General features: G+C 41.3%; 3 protein-coding genes across 4 annotated transcripts; 2 read left to right on the top strand and 1 right to left on the bottom strand.

The window, feature by feature from the left end:
* Positions 1-206: 206 nt before the first annotated feature.
* LOC306979951 (uncharacterized protein) lies at positions 207-2,399 on the top strand. Its single transcript, XM_079579138.1, has 3 exons — positions 207-791; positions 1,346-1,711; positions 1,977-2,399. The coding sequence occupies exons 1-3, from the start codon at positions 261-263 to the stop codon at positions 2,283-2,285; spliced, it is 1,206 nt and encodes a 401-aa protein (XP_079435264.1). The 5' UTR covers positions 207-260; the 3' UTR covers positions 2,286-2,399.
* Positions 2,400-3,972: 1,573 nt separating this feature from the next.
* Positions 3,973-9,969, bottom strand: LOC306979357 (bone morphogenetic protein 7-like). The gene is made up of 7 exons (XM_079578259.1): positions 9,649-9,969; positions 6,872-7,061; positions 5,411-5,559; positions 4,862-5,062; positions 4,484-4,557; positions 4,285-4,395; positions 3,973-4,181 (listed from the first exon to the last, which is right to left on the bottom strand). The coding sequence occupies exons 1-7, from the start codon at positions 9,947-9,949 to the stop codon at positions 4,032-4,034; spliced, it is 1,176 nt and encodes a 391-aa protein (XP_079434385.1). The 5' UTR covers positions 9,950-9,969; the 3' UTR covers positions 3,973-4,031.
* A 3,318-nt stretch (positions 9,970-13,287) lies between these two features.
* Positions 13,288-18,342, top strand: rae1 (ribonucleic acid export 1; the record flags this gene model as incomplete). Of its 2 annotated transcripts, XM_079579431.1 has the most annotated exons (13): positions 13,288-13,408; positions 13,752-13,870; positions 14,104-14,238; positions 14,360-14,452; positions 14,520-14,606; positions 14,681-14,767; positions 14,840-14,911; positions 15,118-15,225; positions 15,519-15,625; positions 15,708-15,783; positions 15,860-16,054; positions 17,206-17,291; positions 18,007-18,342. In XM_079579431.1, coding segments are annotated over exons 2-13 (1,137 nt in total). In that variant the 5' UTR covers positions 13,288-13,408; positions 13,752-13,780. The 2 variants fall into 2 exon arrangements, with proteins under 2 accessions (XP_079435557.1, XP_079435558.1); XM_079579432.1 differs by lacking the exon at positions 18,007-18,342 and having other exon boundaries at positions 14,134-14,238; positions 17,206-17,295.
* Between the last annotated feature and the right edge of the window lie 354 nt (positions 18,343-18,696).

The following is an 18,696-nucleotide window of genomic DNA, read 5'->3' on the forward strand; positions in this document are numbered from 1 at the left end:
AAACAGTACTTGAAAATATACACAAGTGATATACTGTATGTATGGGCCTTGAAGAAAAGTACTGTATTATCTCTGTGAAATTGTTTGGTGAGTTGTGTGTGGGTGTGTGTTCTCACGCAATTGCAGGTTTGCTTTTTATCCCCTGATCATCAGGGTTAGGGGCATGAATTTTGTATTTACCATTACCTTTTTGTCTTTTTCAGAAGAATTTCACCTTCAGTGTTACGGAAATGCAAAATTAATGCATCAGCAAAAGAAGCATGAGTTTCTCCTCATATTCCTCTTTAGTGTCTGACAGAGACATCCTGCCCCAGAAGAAGAGTGACCAGATACTAGGCTCAGCTCCTCACAATCCTCAGCGCGACTCTGCCATCTTCAAAGTCCCCTATCCTTATAAAAGACACAGCAGTCCCTTCCAGCCTGTGCCAAGGCGAGTGCGTCCTCTGCACCAGCCCTGGCTCCGGCCACACGTTCGATCGGCTTTCACAGACTATCAACACTGGACTGAGATAAACAATGTACACTCTCTACAGCCCGGATGGAGTCTGTCTCACTTCTATCAGCTACACCCTCACCTGTCCAGACCCACAAACTATCCACAGCAAACATCTATGTCTTTCGACAGTCCAACGGTACACAACAGGTCTATTTGCGAGAGTAAATTGCAGTATGCAGATAAGGAGACGAATGGAAGGAGTAAAGGCCTTTACATACAAAAGAAAGACATACAATCTGCATGTACAACGGAAAACACGAACCTGATGTCGCCGAGTTCATGCACCTCTCAATCTGTAAGTCCAGTTTTACTTATGTTTAAAAGCAGCCATTAGAATATTGAATTATTATCTAGCTTCACATACAGTATGTTGTGTTGTCTTGAATATGTGCTCCAAGGCAAATAGACAGTTTCACTTTGACTGTGTGCGCCTACTGAGAGTACTTTACCACACCTGTGGTCTAATGTATTTACTTATTTAACCTGAACAAATGCGTCATCATTTGTTATTTTGTTATTTATGACACACTTAGAAAGTGTAACTCAGCCATCAGTTAATGTCCTGCAAACATGCATTGACATCAGACCAAAATCACTAGACTGTTACTCACTAACAGAGAGAACTACTGCATTACTTTACGGTTATTTGCTTTATAAACATGGTAATTTTACACACACGCAATCTTATCACACACACAACAATCTCACTATGCACCAAACTTGCACACATCTCATTACGGACAAATCCATATCTACGTGCAACAATACGTGCTCCAAAATATTGTGTGATTTGTAATTGTTAGTATGGAATAAAAGTAACAAAAAACAATTCACTTTGTTTTTTTGTAGGGTGACTATGTATTTCAGCGCCCTCCGTCCCGCAAGCCATCAAAACCCCTAAGACATCCCATTGTTGAGGTCCCGTCTTGTGAAAAAGAGCGATGTGTCCCGTCTCAGAACTCCAGTCAGTCCAGGTCATCTGCCGCGAACCCTTTGCCCTGGCTGCTGCCCCACTTTGAGGCCGGCTCTATGATTGAGCTGCGGGATGGTCGTCTGAGGCGAGTGGAGAACCTGCAGACAGAGGATTTCCTGTTGGGCTCGCTGGCCTGTCCCGACCTGCGCCTCAGCTGCTGCACTGTGCAGAGAATCTCCCCCTCAGAGCTGTCGCCCTCTGTGTGCCGCCTGCTCATCCTGCTGCACGAGCCGCACTCTCAGGTGAGAGGCACCACTTATGCAGATGTGTTATTTAAAGACGGTGTGCGTTACTCGGAAATGGCGATACAAAAGCTCAAAACCCTGGTTAAGGAAAAAGGAATCTGTCTTTCTCATTGGATAACTGGTATCTTATAAGTATATATTTGAATTGAATGTGTGTTTGTTTTTTGTTAGTCCCTAAATAAACTCAGTGTTTGATAAAATCCATCTGAAAATCCACCTTTCTCCCCCACTTGTACAGAACATGTTTGTGGCTTCCCTGCAGGAGTTGGTGGACGTGTATGCCGAGTACCCCTTCTTTGTGCGAGGCCAGGGCTGGTCATCCTGCAGCCCCCACAGGACAGCCCGTCTGTGTGGCCTGCGGTGTCGGCAGCTCACTGTGGGGGACGTGTGCTTGGCCCTCACCCCCATCTCGGCTCCATGGCCCCCAGCCTCCCAGGAGCCGCAGAACCCGCCCGGCTGGACAGACAGGTGTGACAAACCACCGCTCACCCCGGGGCTCCAGACGTCACCCGCAGGCGAGAGGAGGAGCCCTGAGGAGGGGCGCAGGAGGCACTCTTCCGCCCCCAGCTGAGGATCTGGCTCCAAAGGCATCCGCGGCTTTCTGAAATGTAAACTCGAACATTTCTCAGAGCTGTTTGCTGACAACTGTGCACTTGAAGTCAAATCAGTTGAAAAGTGGGGCAGGTAACACTTATCATGTGACATTCCTGAATGAATGAAACACAAGAAACTGCGCAAAACAATACCCTGACCCCCACTGGTCTTTATAGCATGAGCTGTAGATTGAAAAACAAATGATGGCCCACTGTTCGTCAGGAGGAGGTCACTTTTGGCAGCTCTGTGTGTTTCAGAAGTCTTTACTAGGGGCGTTTTTCAGTCTCACTGACAAAGTACAGACAAAGACTCAAGAACCTTCGTCTACGATGGACAACTCCTGTACGACTGAGAGCTGACACAGACGATTCTTTACAATGACTTCAATATTGTCTCTTCTGACTCCATGCATTTGTTCAGATGCAGAGGCCCAACCAAATAAAGGCCATGCTGTAGTTTGGACACCACTATCCCAACCGCTTGACAGCCATTCACTTTGGGGCAGGCTTTGTTATTGAGTTGGTTTTCAAATCTGGTATATAAAGGATTGATGCACCATTAAATTGGCATCACAAGTTCTGGGGTTTTTTGTTGTTGTTTTTTTTGCACCAAAGACTGGCTAAAACATGTCAACTGCTGAAATCCATACCATCATTCATTTATTATTTTTTTCCCCTGCATTTCTACTTTAAAATGTGTACATAAGAAGCCAAATGTACCAGGAACTGGCACACATTTAGAATCAGACTTTTAATTAAAAGAAAAGGGTAAATAATGGATTAAATAGTCCATTACTGGAGAACTCCGGCAGCTCTGGCGTCTGCGCCGCGCGCTGCCAGACCGAATGGCCTTGTAGCCTTATATTGATCGAGAGCGCTTTTCTTTGAATGCATTAATGGGTTTGCCTGCACTTCTGACTTTAGTGGTTCACACTTACAAAGCATTTTCCTCTGATCATAAAGCCCTCTCTTTTCATCTGCCGTTACAGACTGTCTGTCAAATTCTGTTACATGATGCAATTGACAATCGCTTCAAAGCAAGTTTGACATTCTACCTCATTTAAAATTAGATACCTTTCTGTGTTATTAGACTTCGTAAATGTTGCTGTACAGCTTGTATTTGCAGTTAATTGTCTATGTCTTTTTCTACTGATGTGATATTAAAATGACACAAAATCAATTCGATTAATAGAGGGTTAAAGGCAAATGCATGTACATGTCCGAAATGGTGTCTTTCGTTTTGTATTATACACATGATGTTGTTGACAATGTTTTACTTGTATATAATAAAGTAGCTGAGTAGCATAATAGCCTTGAGATGAGATTATCTATTTGACACAAAGCAAAATTGCAAATGTTTAGAAGGAATAACACAGATACCAAGTGAGACAAACACAGAACAGATTTATTAAACACACAGCTCTGACCTGAACAGGCGGCTGCACAGTGAACCCTGCAGAGAGTTACAGTAATATACTGTACCAGCTCAGTCATATTGGACTCAGTATTGGAGCAGTCCCACGCGTTTCATTCAGTGCATAGATTGTCATCCTTTGTAGGACTCTTCTAAATGAGTCTTTTCAATGCACGCAGATTCATAGGAAGGGAACAGTACTCTTCTCTGGCCATATGATGGTTCTTGTACAAATATTTGGTAACTTTGTTCCTCACTTTGTCCATTTGCTGTAAATCATCTTTCCCAACTCCAGTGGAAGGAGGCGGGGTCAGTGACAGCCGCATGCCCGGACCACCATGTTACGATACTTCTTGAGGATGACGTTGGAGCTGTCGTCAAAGTAGAGCACTGAGATGCCGTGCAGCTGGGTGGGTGCGCAGCAGGGTTTGGGTACGGTCCCTGGATTTATGAAGTGCACCTAGGGTTAGACATAAAGCGTTCAACACAGGTATTACTTAAGTAGTTTTGCAATGCAAAGGGAAACGGTCGGTGAGCCATTTTTCTTTTTTTTTTTAACTTACCAAAGTTTGCACAATAGCGTGATTAGTTGCGTTCATGTAGGAGTTTAGAGGGAAAGCACATTCTCCATCACAGTAGTATGCTGCATAGCCCTCAGGAGCAATGATCCAGTCCTGATCCACATAAATGAAACAACAATCAATCAAGCAGTTTGATCATGAACACGGAAATTACCAGATAGAAAAATTCAAAACTTAGTACCTGCCATCCCAAATCTCGGAAGCTGACATATAACTCATGTTTTTGACATCCCTTTTTAGAGAAACCAAGGTTTCCTGGAATTCAGAAAAATGCAGGGTAAGATTTATTCAATAGACTAGTCACAATGGGCTCAAGGCCGTCTCAGAGATTGCTAATCAAATCCACTTTAACCCCTTACCCCCCGTCTAAACCGAGTGCATTTTCTCCAGTTCCAGTTTTTGTCACATTGCCACATTTTTTCCGGCACGTTTTCAATGCTTTTTTTGTTGTTGAAGCTTTTAGACTTGGGTCAATTCAAACAGGAAAAAATGTGCTCGGTTCATGTGGGGGTTAAGAGGTTAATAGAACATTTGAAGGTCATCCCTGGTCAAAACTCACCTGTTGCTGCCTCTACTGCCTTCAGGGCATCCTGAACTGTCCTCTGTTGCTTGTTGCGGTGGGAGTGACGCCCCCTGTGGGCAGATCTGATACTCCGCAGACGCACCTCGTTGGCTTTGAAGAAAGCAACCATGAAGGGCTGCTTGTCCTGGGACCCTCCGTCGGTTGCCAGCCCTGCCAAGCCCGGGCTCCTCCTGCGCCCTGCATCAGAACTTGGAGATTAATCTATCCTTATGTGATTGGGATGTTGAAAGCTACTCCAAAGATTCAAAGACCATAATGTACTTTATTACATTGTTTTACTTTTACTTTGAAGACTCTTTGGAAAACGTTTGCTATGGAACAGACAATGTTTTTAAGCTACAACAATATTTATTTCCCAGGGATATGATGTTTTTACTGAATAATGGACCTGGGTGCACATCTGTTGAAAGGCTAATATTTTGAGAGAGAGAGAGAGAGAGAGAGACTTCTTTTCATCAAACTGATTTATCTTTTATTTAACGTATTTAACTCAACAGAGTCCCTTTTTTAGCGTCTGCTACTGACCTTGGCTGTCCTCCAAGACCAGGTGAAGTCCCAGGTTGTGCTCTGGTTGGAGTTGCCACAGATTACTGGAGGCTGTCAGGTCAAAAACCAGCCACCCATCCTCCGCCGCCCACACCTCTCTCTGCTCCAGCAACAGTAGCTCCCTCTGGCTGCGGGGCGGCAGAATTAAAACAATTACCACAACTCACATTCGCACAAAATCAACAAGCTTTAGAATAACTCCAGGGATCCGTGTCAGCTAATCGTGGTCACCCGACACCCCGTTTTCTGCTCTCCCACTCTGTCATAACATTACATGTATTTGGCCATTTTGAAGCAATTATTTTCATTCTTTTGTGAAATGAAAGGTAGGAAAACACGTCGAATGTGTGTGGCATGTTTGGGAAGTGTCACATGGATTTTAACATATTTCAATGAGCAGGATGAAATAATATGTGCATGGTCTGTGTGGTCTTGTAACGCCAACACTGCGGTTGTAAGGTATCTCTATACGGCATTTTGTCTTTTGCTCATTTTACTGCCAAGATATTATTAGAAGACATGGGCGTTTTATTACTGCTCAAGGTTTTAGAATAGGTCTGCGAAGTTAAATAAGATTAAAGGCTGTTCCCCTGATGCCCTCTTGTCTGTGAGCGTCTGATGAATGACAATAGGCCATTGCCCCAGCCCATTGTCTAAGAAATGCCACAGGAATTTAGCATACACAGGTTGAAATAGTGATGCACTTCTCTAATCATGCAAATACACATCTTAAAGGAACAGGCCACCGTTTTTCCACACTTAGAAGTTCTTATCAGAGCTTAGACAAGTTGATGCGTACCTGTCTGGCCGTTTTACGTGCCCTCAGTCATGCAAAAAGACGAAAGATGTTACATTTAGCCTCTCCTCCTCTCCTCTATGGGGCCAAACGGGGGTGAAGCTAGAAGCGACCAAGCTCCTCCACGTTTCCCCTATTTATATACAGTTACATGAGTAGTTGCACGATCCAAGTATAGACACAAATAAGCGGATAAAAAGGGAGCACTTCGACAATACTGCACGGACGTCGAGGTGCTCCTAAGGTGTTATTACCCTCAAATTTATCCGCTTAGAAAACCGACATGTTTAATTTTGTGTAACTATGCTTGGATCGTGTAACTACTCACGTAACTGTATGTAAATAGGGGAAACGTGGAGGAGCTCGGTCGCTACTAACTTCACCCCCGTTTGGGTCCATAGAGGAGGGGAGGAGAGGCTAAATGCTAACAACATCTTTGGTTACGTGACTGAGCGCATGCACAAAGACCAGACAGGTACGCATCAACTCGTCTAAGCTCAGGTAAGAACATATCTCAGTATGGAAAAACGGTGGCCTATTCCTTTAAAATAATGCAAAATGTGTCTTTAAATGACCGACGGCCCATAGTTGCTGAGGTAACACCTATTGAACAACACAACGTAAAATGCGATGGGTCTGTGTACCTGTTTGCTAACTTGGGCAGGACTTGGTAGATGCTAACTATGAATGTTTCGTTTTCATGTTGTTCGTGAATATAATCCTTGTAGACTCTGAATTCTGCTGCGGTGATGGCCTCTCCCTCTGGAATTCGGGACAAGTCGAACTTGAACTCCCTCAGGATAAGCTGCTGGTAGTGGCGATCACTGTGTTCAACTGCAACGAGAAACAAAGAGTGGACACGTGATTAGGCCTCAGTGGCAAAACGAAAGAGCCCCGATGACTCTGTTTCGAGGGTTTGACTCAAAATGCGCTGAGTACAATCAGATGTTGCTTTTGTGATCTGTGCCACAACTCGGAAGCAGTGTGGCTGAAATAGGAGGGGGGAAAACTTTTGATTGATCTAAACATCACTTAAGCGCATTCAGGCGTATGTTCATGCCAGTGTGGGAGAGAAGGAAACCCACTCCTGGCTGCGTTTGGATCACAGTCTAAATTACACACATGTGCTGACCACAAGAAAAGGCCCGTTAAGGCACTGGCCGGAAAACCACAGCAGCCAGTGTACTTTTATAAACAGACTCATAGGACCGTATAGAGGATCTCACAAATTCATGTGTGACTTAACTATAACGGTGCCACCCACACCTCTGTAATCACTTTGCCAGGACGGCCCTGATCACGGCTCCTGGACACAGGCATTAAAGTGTGTGGCAGGAGGGGGATTACACTCAGCTCTTAAACTGCAGAGACAATTGGTAAATTAGGAATTGCTTTTGGCATTTCACCTAAGGATTGGTCTATGGCGTACAGTTGTGATTGGCGACTGCACGTTTCTCTGAGTTTAGGCCAAGACAAAGCACAATAGCTTGTAAGTGTTAGGCGTCAATGTGGGTTGTTTGGGAAAGTTTGAAGTGAAGTTTGTACATTTTCAGTGTGCATGCTCTAGTGGTTTGTATGTGTAGAGTGAGGAGAAGGGGGGAAAAAAGGGCTTATGTTTGTCACAGAGAAGAGGATGAAGTGAATGGATACAGATGCAGCCAGATGATTCACTGTGGCAAGAACACTGTTGTAAACTTGTATGTGATTAGTTTGGTGGAAGGGAGAGTGTTATTCCAAATCTACTATTAAGGGAGAATTCAGATGGGATTACACTATTGCCGATACAAGACAAGAGTAGAGCAGAGTGAAAACATTGGGTGCACCTGTGAAGTAAGAAACAAGCGAAAGTCCCAGTGGATTTGTTTATGAGGAAATGTGTCCATTTAAGTACCACTCAAGAAAATCTTCAGCTTTCTCCAAACCAAACCATGACTAAATCAGGTGAAAAATAGGAGTAAATAGGAAATAAAATTGGGATTTTGTAAAATGAGACCACGACCACGACGGCAGAATAACCCACTGCTCCCACTGGTTTGTAACGTTGCCCATTGTCATGTTTACACAGCTTTGGAGTTTATCCTCATCGAGAGCAGCATCTGCGGTAGTGGTGGTGCTGTGTGTGTCATGACACCCATTACTCCTCTACTGGCACCCACTATGACATCACCTTTCACCCCCCTCTGACAACTTACTATTGTTTTAATGCACTGCCTTTTCCAGCACCCACTCTGTCTTGAGTAAGTCTTCTAAAAACATCTCCAAACCAAAAACACACAGTCGTTAGGCGCGCTGCATTCTGAACCTTGCCAGTCATTTGTTTGACCGCAATTAAAGCCGGGAATGGAACCAGGAGTGTTTTTATGATGGCTATAATTGCTTGTACGGACTCGGTGTGTTTACGTTAGGGACCATTAGCTGCACTGATCAGACCTCAGATATGCAAACTTCCCCGTGGGAGGCGTTTCAACACTTCACAGTGCTCCTGACAGAACCGGGCCACACAACCAGCATCCGCTTCACTGTGTGGCATCAACACCTCAGCTAACTCTGCTTGAAAAAAAAAAGGACTTGAAAACACTGAAGATATCAAATAAAACGTCATGTGCCTGAATAAATTTGCCAACCTGAAGCTGAACTGCTTGTTAGATTACCTCTGGTGTTTGTTGTTACTTTTGAAACAACAATTGGATTATGCTAAATTTTGGTTAAAACAACATGATTGCTTCAGAGCATAGAGGTCACTTTTAAGATAAGGTTGTTTAAATGATCTCATCAAGGGACCTAACAGTTCAAAGGAGCTGAAAGTTTAAGTGAAACATCACGCATATCGAGAACAGATATGAAGAATAGAATTTTCTGTAGAACACACAAATTCTTGCAGTAAGCTTCCATAGCTTATAGCTTATAATAAAACTACATATAGTATTGTCTTTCAATAACAGACAAATTAGTCACTTTTTTAAAACTTATTTCACATTTATGTTTTCTCTATATTTCTCTATATCCCACTGCTGTTTATTGTATTAAAAACAGCATACGGTACACTGCAAGTAAACATTATGTATATGCTCTTAAGAAAAGGATCTTTAAACCATTATTTATGAACAAATCACACCAGGAATCGTGGTCTCCAAGTGTGCAAATTACAACTTTTTTTTTATTATCATGTATTCTAAAAAACATGTGTTTAGAATTTTAGATTCCTTAGCAAAACAAAAAAAATCTGATTTATTTGGGAACAATGAAACGACTAATACATTTGTATTATTGGCCTGACCTATCCTACATAGCATATCAAAATAAGTCTATTTTATTGCATTGGTATTATTTAGGTAGGCTAGTATTCCAATTTTACAGTCATTTATATGTAGGCTATATTTTAGTATTTTATCAACAACAAATAAGTGTAAGCCAAACTCACCCATGTTGACAAAACTCATGACCGTGTCCGCTTCATCCAGAAACTGGCTGTCCTGCACAGAGATGGCAGGGGGGAGCAGAGTCGCTGCAGGTTTGTACTCGAACCCGGTCGCGTGGAGGTCTGTGGAGATGGTTTTGTACAGGTCCAACATGAACATTGGCGCTGCGTTTTGTTTAGTGTGGACGTGCGGCCGGGGGCGGTGCGGCAGACCGAGGACGGACAGGATCTCCCGCTGTATCTCTCGGCGCTCCTGGCTGCGCAGTCGTCTCTGGATGAAGCTGGAGTGCACCTCGTTGTCCATTGAGAAGTTAGAGAAACCTACGTGGGACGAAAAGACGCACTGGAGCCAAGAAACCACACAGACAGCCTTGGCAAAAGTGTTTGGCACCATTTTGGCACCGACTTTTACGCACGACTGCAAGTGCAAAAATATGCACACAAAAAATATCTATTTTCACACTAAATGAAACAAATGAGAAAAGCGTCAAAGTTCCCAAGCGGGCTTACGTGGTGTTATCGTCGGTGAGCACGCTCCACTGATCGCCCTGTGTTTTTATTGAGGGTTTTGACAGGGGATTGGAGGGAGGGGCGCGGGGACAAGTCTAGGCTGACTCAATTAAACCGATCAGTATGTAATAATGAAGAGGTGTCTTTGTGTTGATAATGAGAAAACAGGGTGTGTGAACAGTGTCCACTTTACATGTCGTTTTTCGTTGGCTGGATTATCGGGGTGGTTCGGAAAACAATTGACTTTTGTACAGTTTGGTTACATTGCCTTCATGGACATTATAGGCTTGCTTTTTTGTTGAAAAAATATTTCATACGTCCAAATTTTTATTTTTACCAGTAACTGCCCAGTACACCCTGCTTTCTTGTTATCAACATGGTACCTCTGTGCCGTTGTACTGACTCTGTAAAATAGTCTGACAATAAGAACTGAAAGATTTTCCATTTTCAATGCTGGTGTTTAAAGCCTCACTGTGGAACATTCCCGTGCATATGTTGCTACGTCACAAAAGCAACTCAACTGTCGTAAAACTCATGAAAAACCAAACAACATGGAGCATGTTGGTTGTGATCAGGTTGACACCGACTATGCTATTTTTGCTGTGGGTTATCAAAATAAAGCATTTTTAATAGACTTAACTGTATTCAAACCTCATGTGGCTCCCCGACATCAAAGTAAAACTGCAACATTTGTTTGGAGAAGAGCTGGCGATGCTCCGCTCTCACCAAAGACATGAGTCATGTCTGAGGAAAAGCGAGGACGCACACGATTAAGTGAGTAAGCAAAGTAAAAGTGAAGTATTTTTCACCAATAAAACATCCATAATGAAATCAATGCTCGCATTTTATGCTGCTTTGGGATGAAATGTGTACCAAATGTGGCTTTGTTAAACTTAGTGATTTTACACTGTTTGTTAACTTTTTTTCTTTTTAATATAGTTTTATACATTCACAGAGGGCTATGGAAATGTTTCTCAAACAAATCACATCAACGACCTTTTTTACGTGATCCTTTACCACATGAAAACCAGATTCATAACAGGACTATACCGACTTTCTGGACCACGAATTAAATAGTTCTAAACAGGTAGCAGCCCCCAAAAAAGACAAACACATAAATAAAATGGACTTTGAATTACAGTGAATATAGAAGTGACTCTCAGTTTGAGAAACACAAGTGTAATAACTTTTTAGTACATTCCATTGATATTTTTGGTTTGTTTGTTTGTTTGTTTGTTTGTTTGTTTGTTTGTTTGTGTTTGGTAACTTGCGTGGCAAGAAACAGCGAGCGAGTGAGAATTGGGACTATGTTCAAGAGTTTAATGTGAATTCAATATGCTATGAATTAGCCTGAGAATAGGCCTATAGAGCCCACATGCTTGTTCCAATGGAAGCTGGTTCTTTAATGGCCCAAAATGCTCCATGAGTAAAGATTAAGCAGAGGTTTAAAGTTTGATCTACGTACAAGATTTAAATTGTCCCCAGATTGTGGTGAAAATAACCTTTTCTAATTAGCGGGGGTCTTTCTTACTTGTTTTGCTTGACTATGTTTTAAGTCACTTAAAACTGCAGCACCACCTCATTCCCAATCACCATGACAGAAGCTGAATGTAAATCAAGGTGTTGTTGCTACTTAACACTCACTCCATGGTCTGTCCTTCAAAGCAGTGATCACAAGAGATTATACTTCAGAAGGCTGCATTGAAACATGATTGAAACTGTTTTTAATTTCACAAGATCAAATTATTTGCATTTTTCATATTGATGTTTATTCATTTATTCAGCTTCCCCCCCTTCAGTGTGCATCTTTTGGCACAAAAGGAGCTATTGGTGTGGCTTTGTTGATGTGGGGCAACACACCAAATTAGAGATTGTAACATAGCTATTATTAGGCTAGGCCAATCTTTTGCATGCATGCCACAGTTGGGACCAATCTGTATAGATAAAGGATGAATAAAAACAGCCCATAGCTAAAAATGTATTTATTACACACTTCATGCAACTGGAATTACCTTGTTGTCTCTTCCTCACCCTCCACGGTGAGGAAGAGTCCCTCCAAGCTCGGGTCCTCTACAAGAGGCCTGGGAGCTTGAGGGTTCTGTGCAGTATCTGTTCCTAACTGCACTTTTCTGGACTGAGATGTCTGATATGGGATGGAAATACATATACATATAGTTTATTTTTCTAAACAGTCTACTAAAACAAGCAACATAGCGCAGTGGCCCCCAACTAGATTTCAAGGTTCAAAGTGCAATCGTTTACGACTCCAAAATAGAGGCAGCTCAGTGACACAAAGTAAAAGGATAATTTTCTTATTTTTGTGTTTGTTTTAGTACACTACTGTTTATAATACTGTTAATAAATAATAAAAGAACCTGACAATGCAATTGTTGCACATGGAAGAATGCTTGAATGTTTTCTTCGCTTTTCCGTTCTGACATGGCTGTATTTAGAATACAGTTATCTCAATACACTGAAACAGAGCTCATGCTTGGCAATGTCTATGCTGGACAAAGCATCTGAAATCTCTCCATGAGCGCGGAGAAAGATTAACCAATGACCTTACAGCAGCAGCATCCCAACCCACCCCATGATTTGGCCCGTCTGCTGAGGGACTCCCATCGGCCCTGGGTCTATCTATAGCCTGTCCATGGGAGTGGATCTCTCCTTCTGTGGTTTTTCCTCGCCGTGCCGGAGAGTCTATGGATGGGGGACACATGCCGCATTTGGACTATGAACTGAACTTTACATTGTCTTATTTACGGTTTTGTTTTATTGTCTTAATGTTTGGTGCAGCCATATGAGGTAACTCCTGTTGTGGTATTGGGCTACACAAAACCATTGATTGATGATTTGCATACGATGTGAGAAATACAGAAATAAATACAGATGTACAGAAATAAATAAACACATAAATACATGAAAAAAGAATGAAAAAAACACATATTATCTTTATTTAAATAAAAAATCATAAATTCTTCAATTCATAACTTTTATATATATGTATTTATATGTTTTGGCAGCCACAGTCCTCCAGCAGTTCTAGATTTAAAATGATCAGTCAGTACTTTCTGCCCTGTACTAGCCTTGTGGATGTATAGTTCAATGACTGCCCCCCAGCGGCCAGATTCGATAGCCTCTGACGTCATCCACACGCGACAACCGGAGAACAAGCGCCACATTTTACCATTTTAATGCGACAAAAATATTAAGCCGTTTCTCACTGATTTCTGCTCATGGTTTCGAGTTAGTGGTATGTATTTTAGTTAAGAGAATTGTTGGATGTGTTTTTGTACAGTTTGCATTGGTGCTCTAACAGCCGTGACGGTATCTCTGACATTTAGCAGTAGCATAGGTTTCATGCTACTCCATTAAACCTAATGGGCTCTGTTTTACATGTATATTAGACTGTGTGTAAATCGAGGTTGTCCTTTTGTTTGTTTGTTTGTTTTTTAACTTTTGATTGTAGTGATCATATGATAAAAAATGACACTTCAAACGTGCTTTAGCATTAGCGTCTGTCATCGCGGAATTAATAAACTTGTAAACACGTATTCACTTTGATGCTAAAAACAGAAAAACCGTTTCCTTCACAGGCTCAGTTGGGAGGTACAGTTCATGCGCCATGAGTTTATTTGGGACAACCACCGGCTTTGGAACTGGAGGTACAGGGGTCTTCGGAAGCACAACCACAGACAGCCACAATCCTATGAAGGTACACATCAACCTGATATAAATGTATACAGTAAAAATATGTTTGTCCCAGCTCTCTTAAACGTTCACTTACTAACAACAATATCCAAATATAAAGTCAAACCCCCTTAAGATGCGGTGCTGCAATATGTACGTACAACTGTTTGCATGCACGCATTTTTTTTTCTTATCATGGCTGCACAAACATAATTTTAATTGTATTACTTTAATTGTTGTTTTTTGCTCATCACATAGTGCGGTGTTGGTGTACGAACTTTGTTACAGGATGTAGAAGTGTCTTCTCCTCCTGATGACAGCATCAGTTGTCTAGCCTTTAGTCCGCCTACTCTGCCTGGGAACTTCCTCATCGGAGGATCTTGGGCTAATGATGTGAGTTGTAGATCTAAGTCTTCACAATGTTAAATCCTATACTTCATATAACATGCTTGTGAATATAGCTTTCTACCATTTTCTTGCTGACAAATATTTGTATGTAATTTATTCCTTCAAGGTCCGCTGCTGGGAAGTACAGGACAATGGACAAACGGTCCCCAAAGCCCAACAGATGCATACCGGACCAGTACTGGATGCCTGTTGGAGTGATGTAAGTGCTGGGGTGTGGTAATAGCTGTGCTAAAGGCTATTTATGATGTGCTGTTTTTGTTCAAAAGGATGGCAGTAAAGTGTTCACAGCCTCGTGCGATAAGACGGCCAAAATGTGGGATCTTAACAGCAATCAAGCCATGCAAATCGCTCAGGTTGGGCAGCCGTACAAGACCGATGGTAGTGTGCAAACTTTAGAATTTCAATGCGACTTTTTGTGTTTTTACAGCATGATGGTCCAATCAAAGCAATTCACTGGATAAAGGCTCCTAACTATAGCTGTGTGATGACGGGCAGTTGGGACAAAACACTGAAGGTACAATAACCTGCTTTTTCTAGTTTGAACAGCAAAAGTTGTTTTGTCGACCCAGTTATTTTTTCTTTTCAGTTCTGGGACACGCGTTCCCCCAATCCCATGATGTCTTTGCAGATGCCAGAGAGATGTTACTGTGCAGATGTTGTAAGTAGTTGCACATTTTGTCTCTGAGAATACAATGTTTTGATGAGTGGTGTCGTTTATTCTAATTCGTGACAATTCTTTGCATCAAAACTATTTTTGTAATTACTGAACATTTTTTTCAGCAGCTGTGCTCATTTCTTTCACTTTTTTCACAACTTGGCACTATTTAAAAATGGTCTTGTATGGACGTCTTTCCCCTGCGTTAGGTGTATCCCATGGCAGTGGTGGCCACAGCTGAGAGAGGTCTCATTGTCTACCAACTGGAGAACCAGCCTTCTGAGTTTCGTCGAATTGATTCTCCTCTCAAACATCAGGTACTGAATATATATTTTCATGCATGATCACAAACATACTGGACACACGTGGCCTTTAAACTCTACAGTATTTAGATGCCTCAGTAAGGCAAGTCAAGTTTATTTGCAGAGCACAATTCATACACAAGGCAATTTAAAGGGCTTCACAGTTGCATAAAATTACAAGAAAGCAGATCAAATCGATCCCTAATAGAAAGGATAAATTAATTACAGCGAAAAGCAAGAGTGCAAAAAAATACTAGCCGAACCTTCCTGCAAAATTGATGGAAAGTAATGTCTGTGTTTCTATGTAGCACCGCTGCGTGGCCATTTTCAAAGACAAGCAGAACAAGCCGACAGGATTTGCTCTTGGAAGTATTGAAGGAAGAGTGGCCATTCACTACATAAATCCTCCAAACCCGTAAGCTTGAAAATATCTGTTTCCCAAAGCAGATGTTTATGTATAGTTAAAATGGTTATTTGTTTATCTTATTTTCTTTCAGAGCTAAAGACAACTTCACCTTTAAGTGCCACCGATCCAATGGAACCAACACCACCACTCCACAGGATATTTACGCTGTATGCTTTCCTGAAGTGTCTGTGATGTATTTCTTTCTATGACAGTGTCTGATTCATATCCATTTGATTCATGCAGGTTAATGCCATATCCTTCCACCCTGTGCATGGCACCCTGGCTACTGTGGGCTCAGATGGACGCTTCAGCTTCTGGGACAAAGATGCTCGCACAAAGTTGAAGACTTCAGAGCAGCTTGACCAACCCATCACTGCATGCTGCTTTAACCACAATGGCAACATCTTCGCTTATGCTTCCAGCTATGATTGGTCCAAGGTACAAGGCCTTTTTATTATACAGATGAAGGATGTCACTTCTCTATAATTTACATGCACGCAGAGATCAGGATTTGAGCTGTATTCTTGGATGAAGAATAGTTGTCCCAGTGAGATAGTGAGAACTATACTTAAATGCCTGACTAATAGGGCTGGGACAAAATATCGGATCGGATTTGGATCTTAATACTTTGTGCTGCAATACCACGTATCGATACTTTTTCAAGTATCACAATATTTTCAATACTTGTGTTTGGAGGCATTTTTATCCTTCACTCCTTTGTTTTCCAGTAACAGCACTTTGTTACATTTTGCGTTAATTCACTTTTCGATCTTAACACTTCAATAACTGCCAAATGGAATTGGGTTTATAAACTTTAGACACATGACTGTTTTCTTTTTATACATTTTAAGGTAAACATATTACAAATCATGATTATTTATTGTATCTGATCGGCCCCTGGGTATCGTGATACGTATCGGATAATGACAAAAGTGGATCGTCCCAGCCCTCACAGTATTATTCTTTTTATGAATTTCAAATTATGAAATGAAAACATTTTTAATAATATGCATCAAATGTTGGGGATGGGCCAAGATCTTGTGCCACAAGATCTTGCAAGTTCAAATGCCACAAGATTTTTTGCTATTGTGGATTTTAAAAAAAAGATATATTTATTTAGTTAATTGTTACCCACCAGTGTTTACATAATATATTGGTTTGGACTTTTAAATAGATTTTTATATCTATATACTGTTCAGTAAAAGGGAATATTTATCAAAATCTCATCTTGTTCTTGTGAGCGCAATCGCGTGTCTCGTCTCATGGAATTTGTGTGTCGGCCTACCCCTAGCAAACGTTGAAAAATTACTAAATGTAAAATTGTACTAAAGGTTTTCTAAGTCATGGCTTGTTTTGAGTTGGGGACTTATCACCTCTCCTAGAGTCTTCTGATGAGACTTGGCCGCGCCCCTATTTAAACTCGGCAACCCAGTCAAGTTGAGGACTTTTAATAACATTACCAATAACCAGAATTGATACTACAATACAATGGAAAACATTAATGTAACATTGTCTTGACCTGCAAATTCTTGTCCGGAAAACTCATGGCAACGACTGATTTTTTTCTGTTTTTGTTTTTGTTTTTTTAGGGCCATGAGTACTACAATCCTCAAAAGAAGAACTATATCTTCTTAAGGAATGCTGCAGAGGAGCTGAAACCTCGAAACAAGAAATGGTGAGAGAAGGGAAGCCATACTTCTTAAATCTGGGGACAGAGGTCACTGGATGAGGCTGCTCAACTTCCTCAAAATCCTAAGACTTTTGGTGGTGCTCCCTTGTACACGCGGGAAGACAGTAGTGACTTGAATCAGATTTTAGTACTGCTATCTAAAAGAACCATTATGGTGTGACGCTGTTGTTAAAGGCATGTTTTGGTTCCGCCAGCTGACTTTTAAACAAAGATAATACAGAGAGACCCAATGGGTGTGTGATATTACAGCATCAAACCCAAATGTAATGCACACAGTTTGTGAAATTGAGATCTTATGCAAAATGTGGCTCTGAATAGCTCACACTATTATGTCATTAGGAACTTGAAACTTAGAGTTGCTTCTCTCAAGATGGAGACTTGATATTGCCTTAATTAATCCTGGTGTGAAATGTGCCTTGTAAATGGAAGTGTGTTTCATTGTGTCATGCTTGTAGATATTTTAAATTAAGACTTGTTTGTCCCACAACAGAGCAATATCAAACTCACAGTAATTTCTCTGCTGATGGCAATGACAAGATGTGGCTTTGCATTTAACTTATTTAATTTTATTGATACAAAAAAATACATATGACATTTGCACAGATTTTTCCATTTCGAGTTTGTTTTGTGCAGATTTGCGTGAAATAAATCTTAAAATGTAAAACGTTCTTTGTGACTGACTGCTTGCTCCTGTCTTTAGATCCGTCGTGCCAAGTCAATTCTCTTTTGGAGAATTGTGGAAGACCTGCTGCTTTAGTGTTTTAATGCCCAAGACTGACTCCTTCCTTTCGGCAAACGCATGGACCAATGCTGAGGTGCTGGGTACAGTGCATGGACCAATCAGAGGGGCACACTGGTGTTGATAACAGATTTGTAACTGTTTGTCTCAGTGGTCTTCACAAAAGGAGCGTTAATGTCGCTCATTTTGATGTTTCTGCATTATACTGTGTCAATTTTATTTTTTATTGCTCTCCAAAGACTTCATTTTCTCATCTTTGGCTGTTTAAGGTATAGATCTTTAAAGAAATTTGGATGTCAAATAAATAAGTGCATTCTCTGTTACTTGAACATGCTTCTTGTGGCTTCTAAACAAATGTTAATTTACGATTTATTTGAGAGAAAATACAATGACAGATTTGATAAGTCAATGTGAGCTGCCAGCAGGTGGAGCTCAACACATGCTAAAAAAAACTGTAGCGTTGACAAACTTAAGACATCTTTGTAGCTGAGATCTAACGGGTTCCAACAAGGGACAAATAAGATCAAAGCTGAATCTATCGTATGTTTGCGGTGAGAAAGTGGTGGGATTTGTCAACAGGATATGAATGTGCAGGAGACGACGCTACAAAGGGTATGTGTGAAAAGTGAAGCAGTTCATGAAGAAGCGGGT

This window comes from Gobius niger, assembly GCF_951799975.1.
Source record: "Gobius niger genome assembly, chromosome: 20".
NCBI classification, from domain to species: domain Eukaryota; kingdom Metazoa; phylum Chordata; class Actinopteri; order Gobiiformes; family Gobiidae; genus Gobius; species Gobius niger.

What these genes read in the sequence shown, in the direction of transcription:
- LOC306979951 (XM_079579138.1), top strand. Translation starts at nt 261, where the DNA reads ATGAGTTTCTCCTCATATTCCTCTTTAGTGTCTGACAGAGACATCCTG. An exon ending in GTTCATGCACCTCTCAATCT is followed by an intron (nt 792 to 1,345) that starts GTAAGTCCAGTT and finishes GTTTTTTTGTAG; the next exon opens with GGTGACTATGTATTTCAGCG. An exon ending in TGCACGAGCCGCACTCTCAG is followed by an intron (nt 1,712 to 1,976) that starts GTGAGAGGCACC and finishes GCTTCCCTGCAG; the next exon opens with GAGTTGGTGGACGTGTATGC.
- LOC306979357 (XM_079578259.1), bottom strand. Translation starts at nt 9,949, where the DNA reads ATGGACAACGAGGTGCACTCCAGCTTCATCCAGAGACGACTGCGCAGC. An exon ending in CATGAGTTTTGTCAACATGG is followed by an intron (nt 7,062 to 9,648) that starts GTGAGTTTGGCT and finishes TTCTCGTTGCAG; the next exon opens with TTGAACACAGTGATCGCCAC. An exon ending in GGTCTTGGAGGACAGCCAAG is followed by an intron (nt 5,063 to 5,410) that starts GTCAGTAGCAGA and finishes GTTCTGATGCAG; the next exon opens with GGCGCAGGAGGAGCCCGGGC.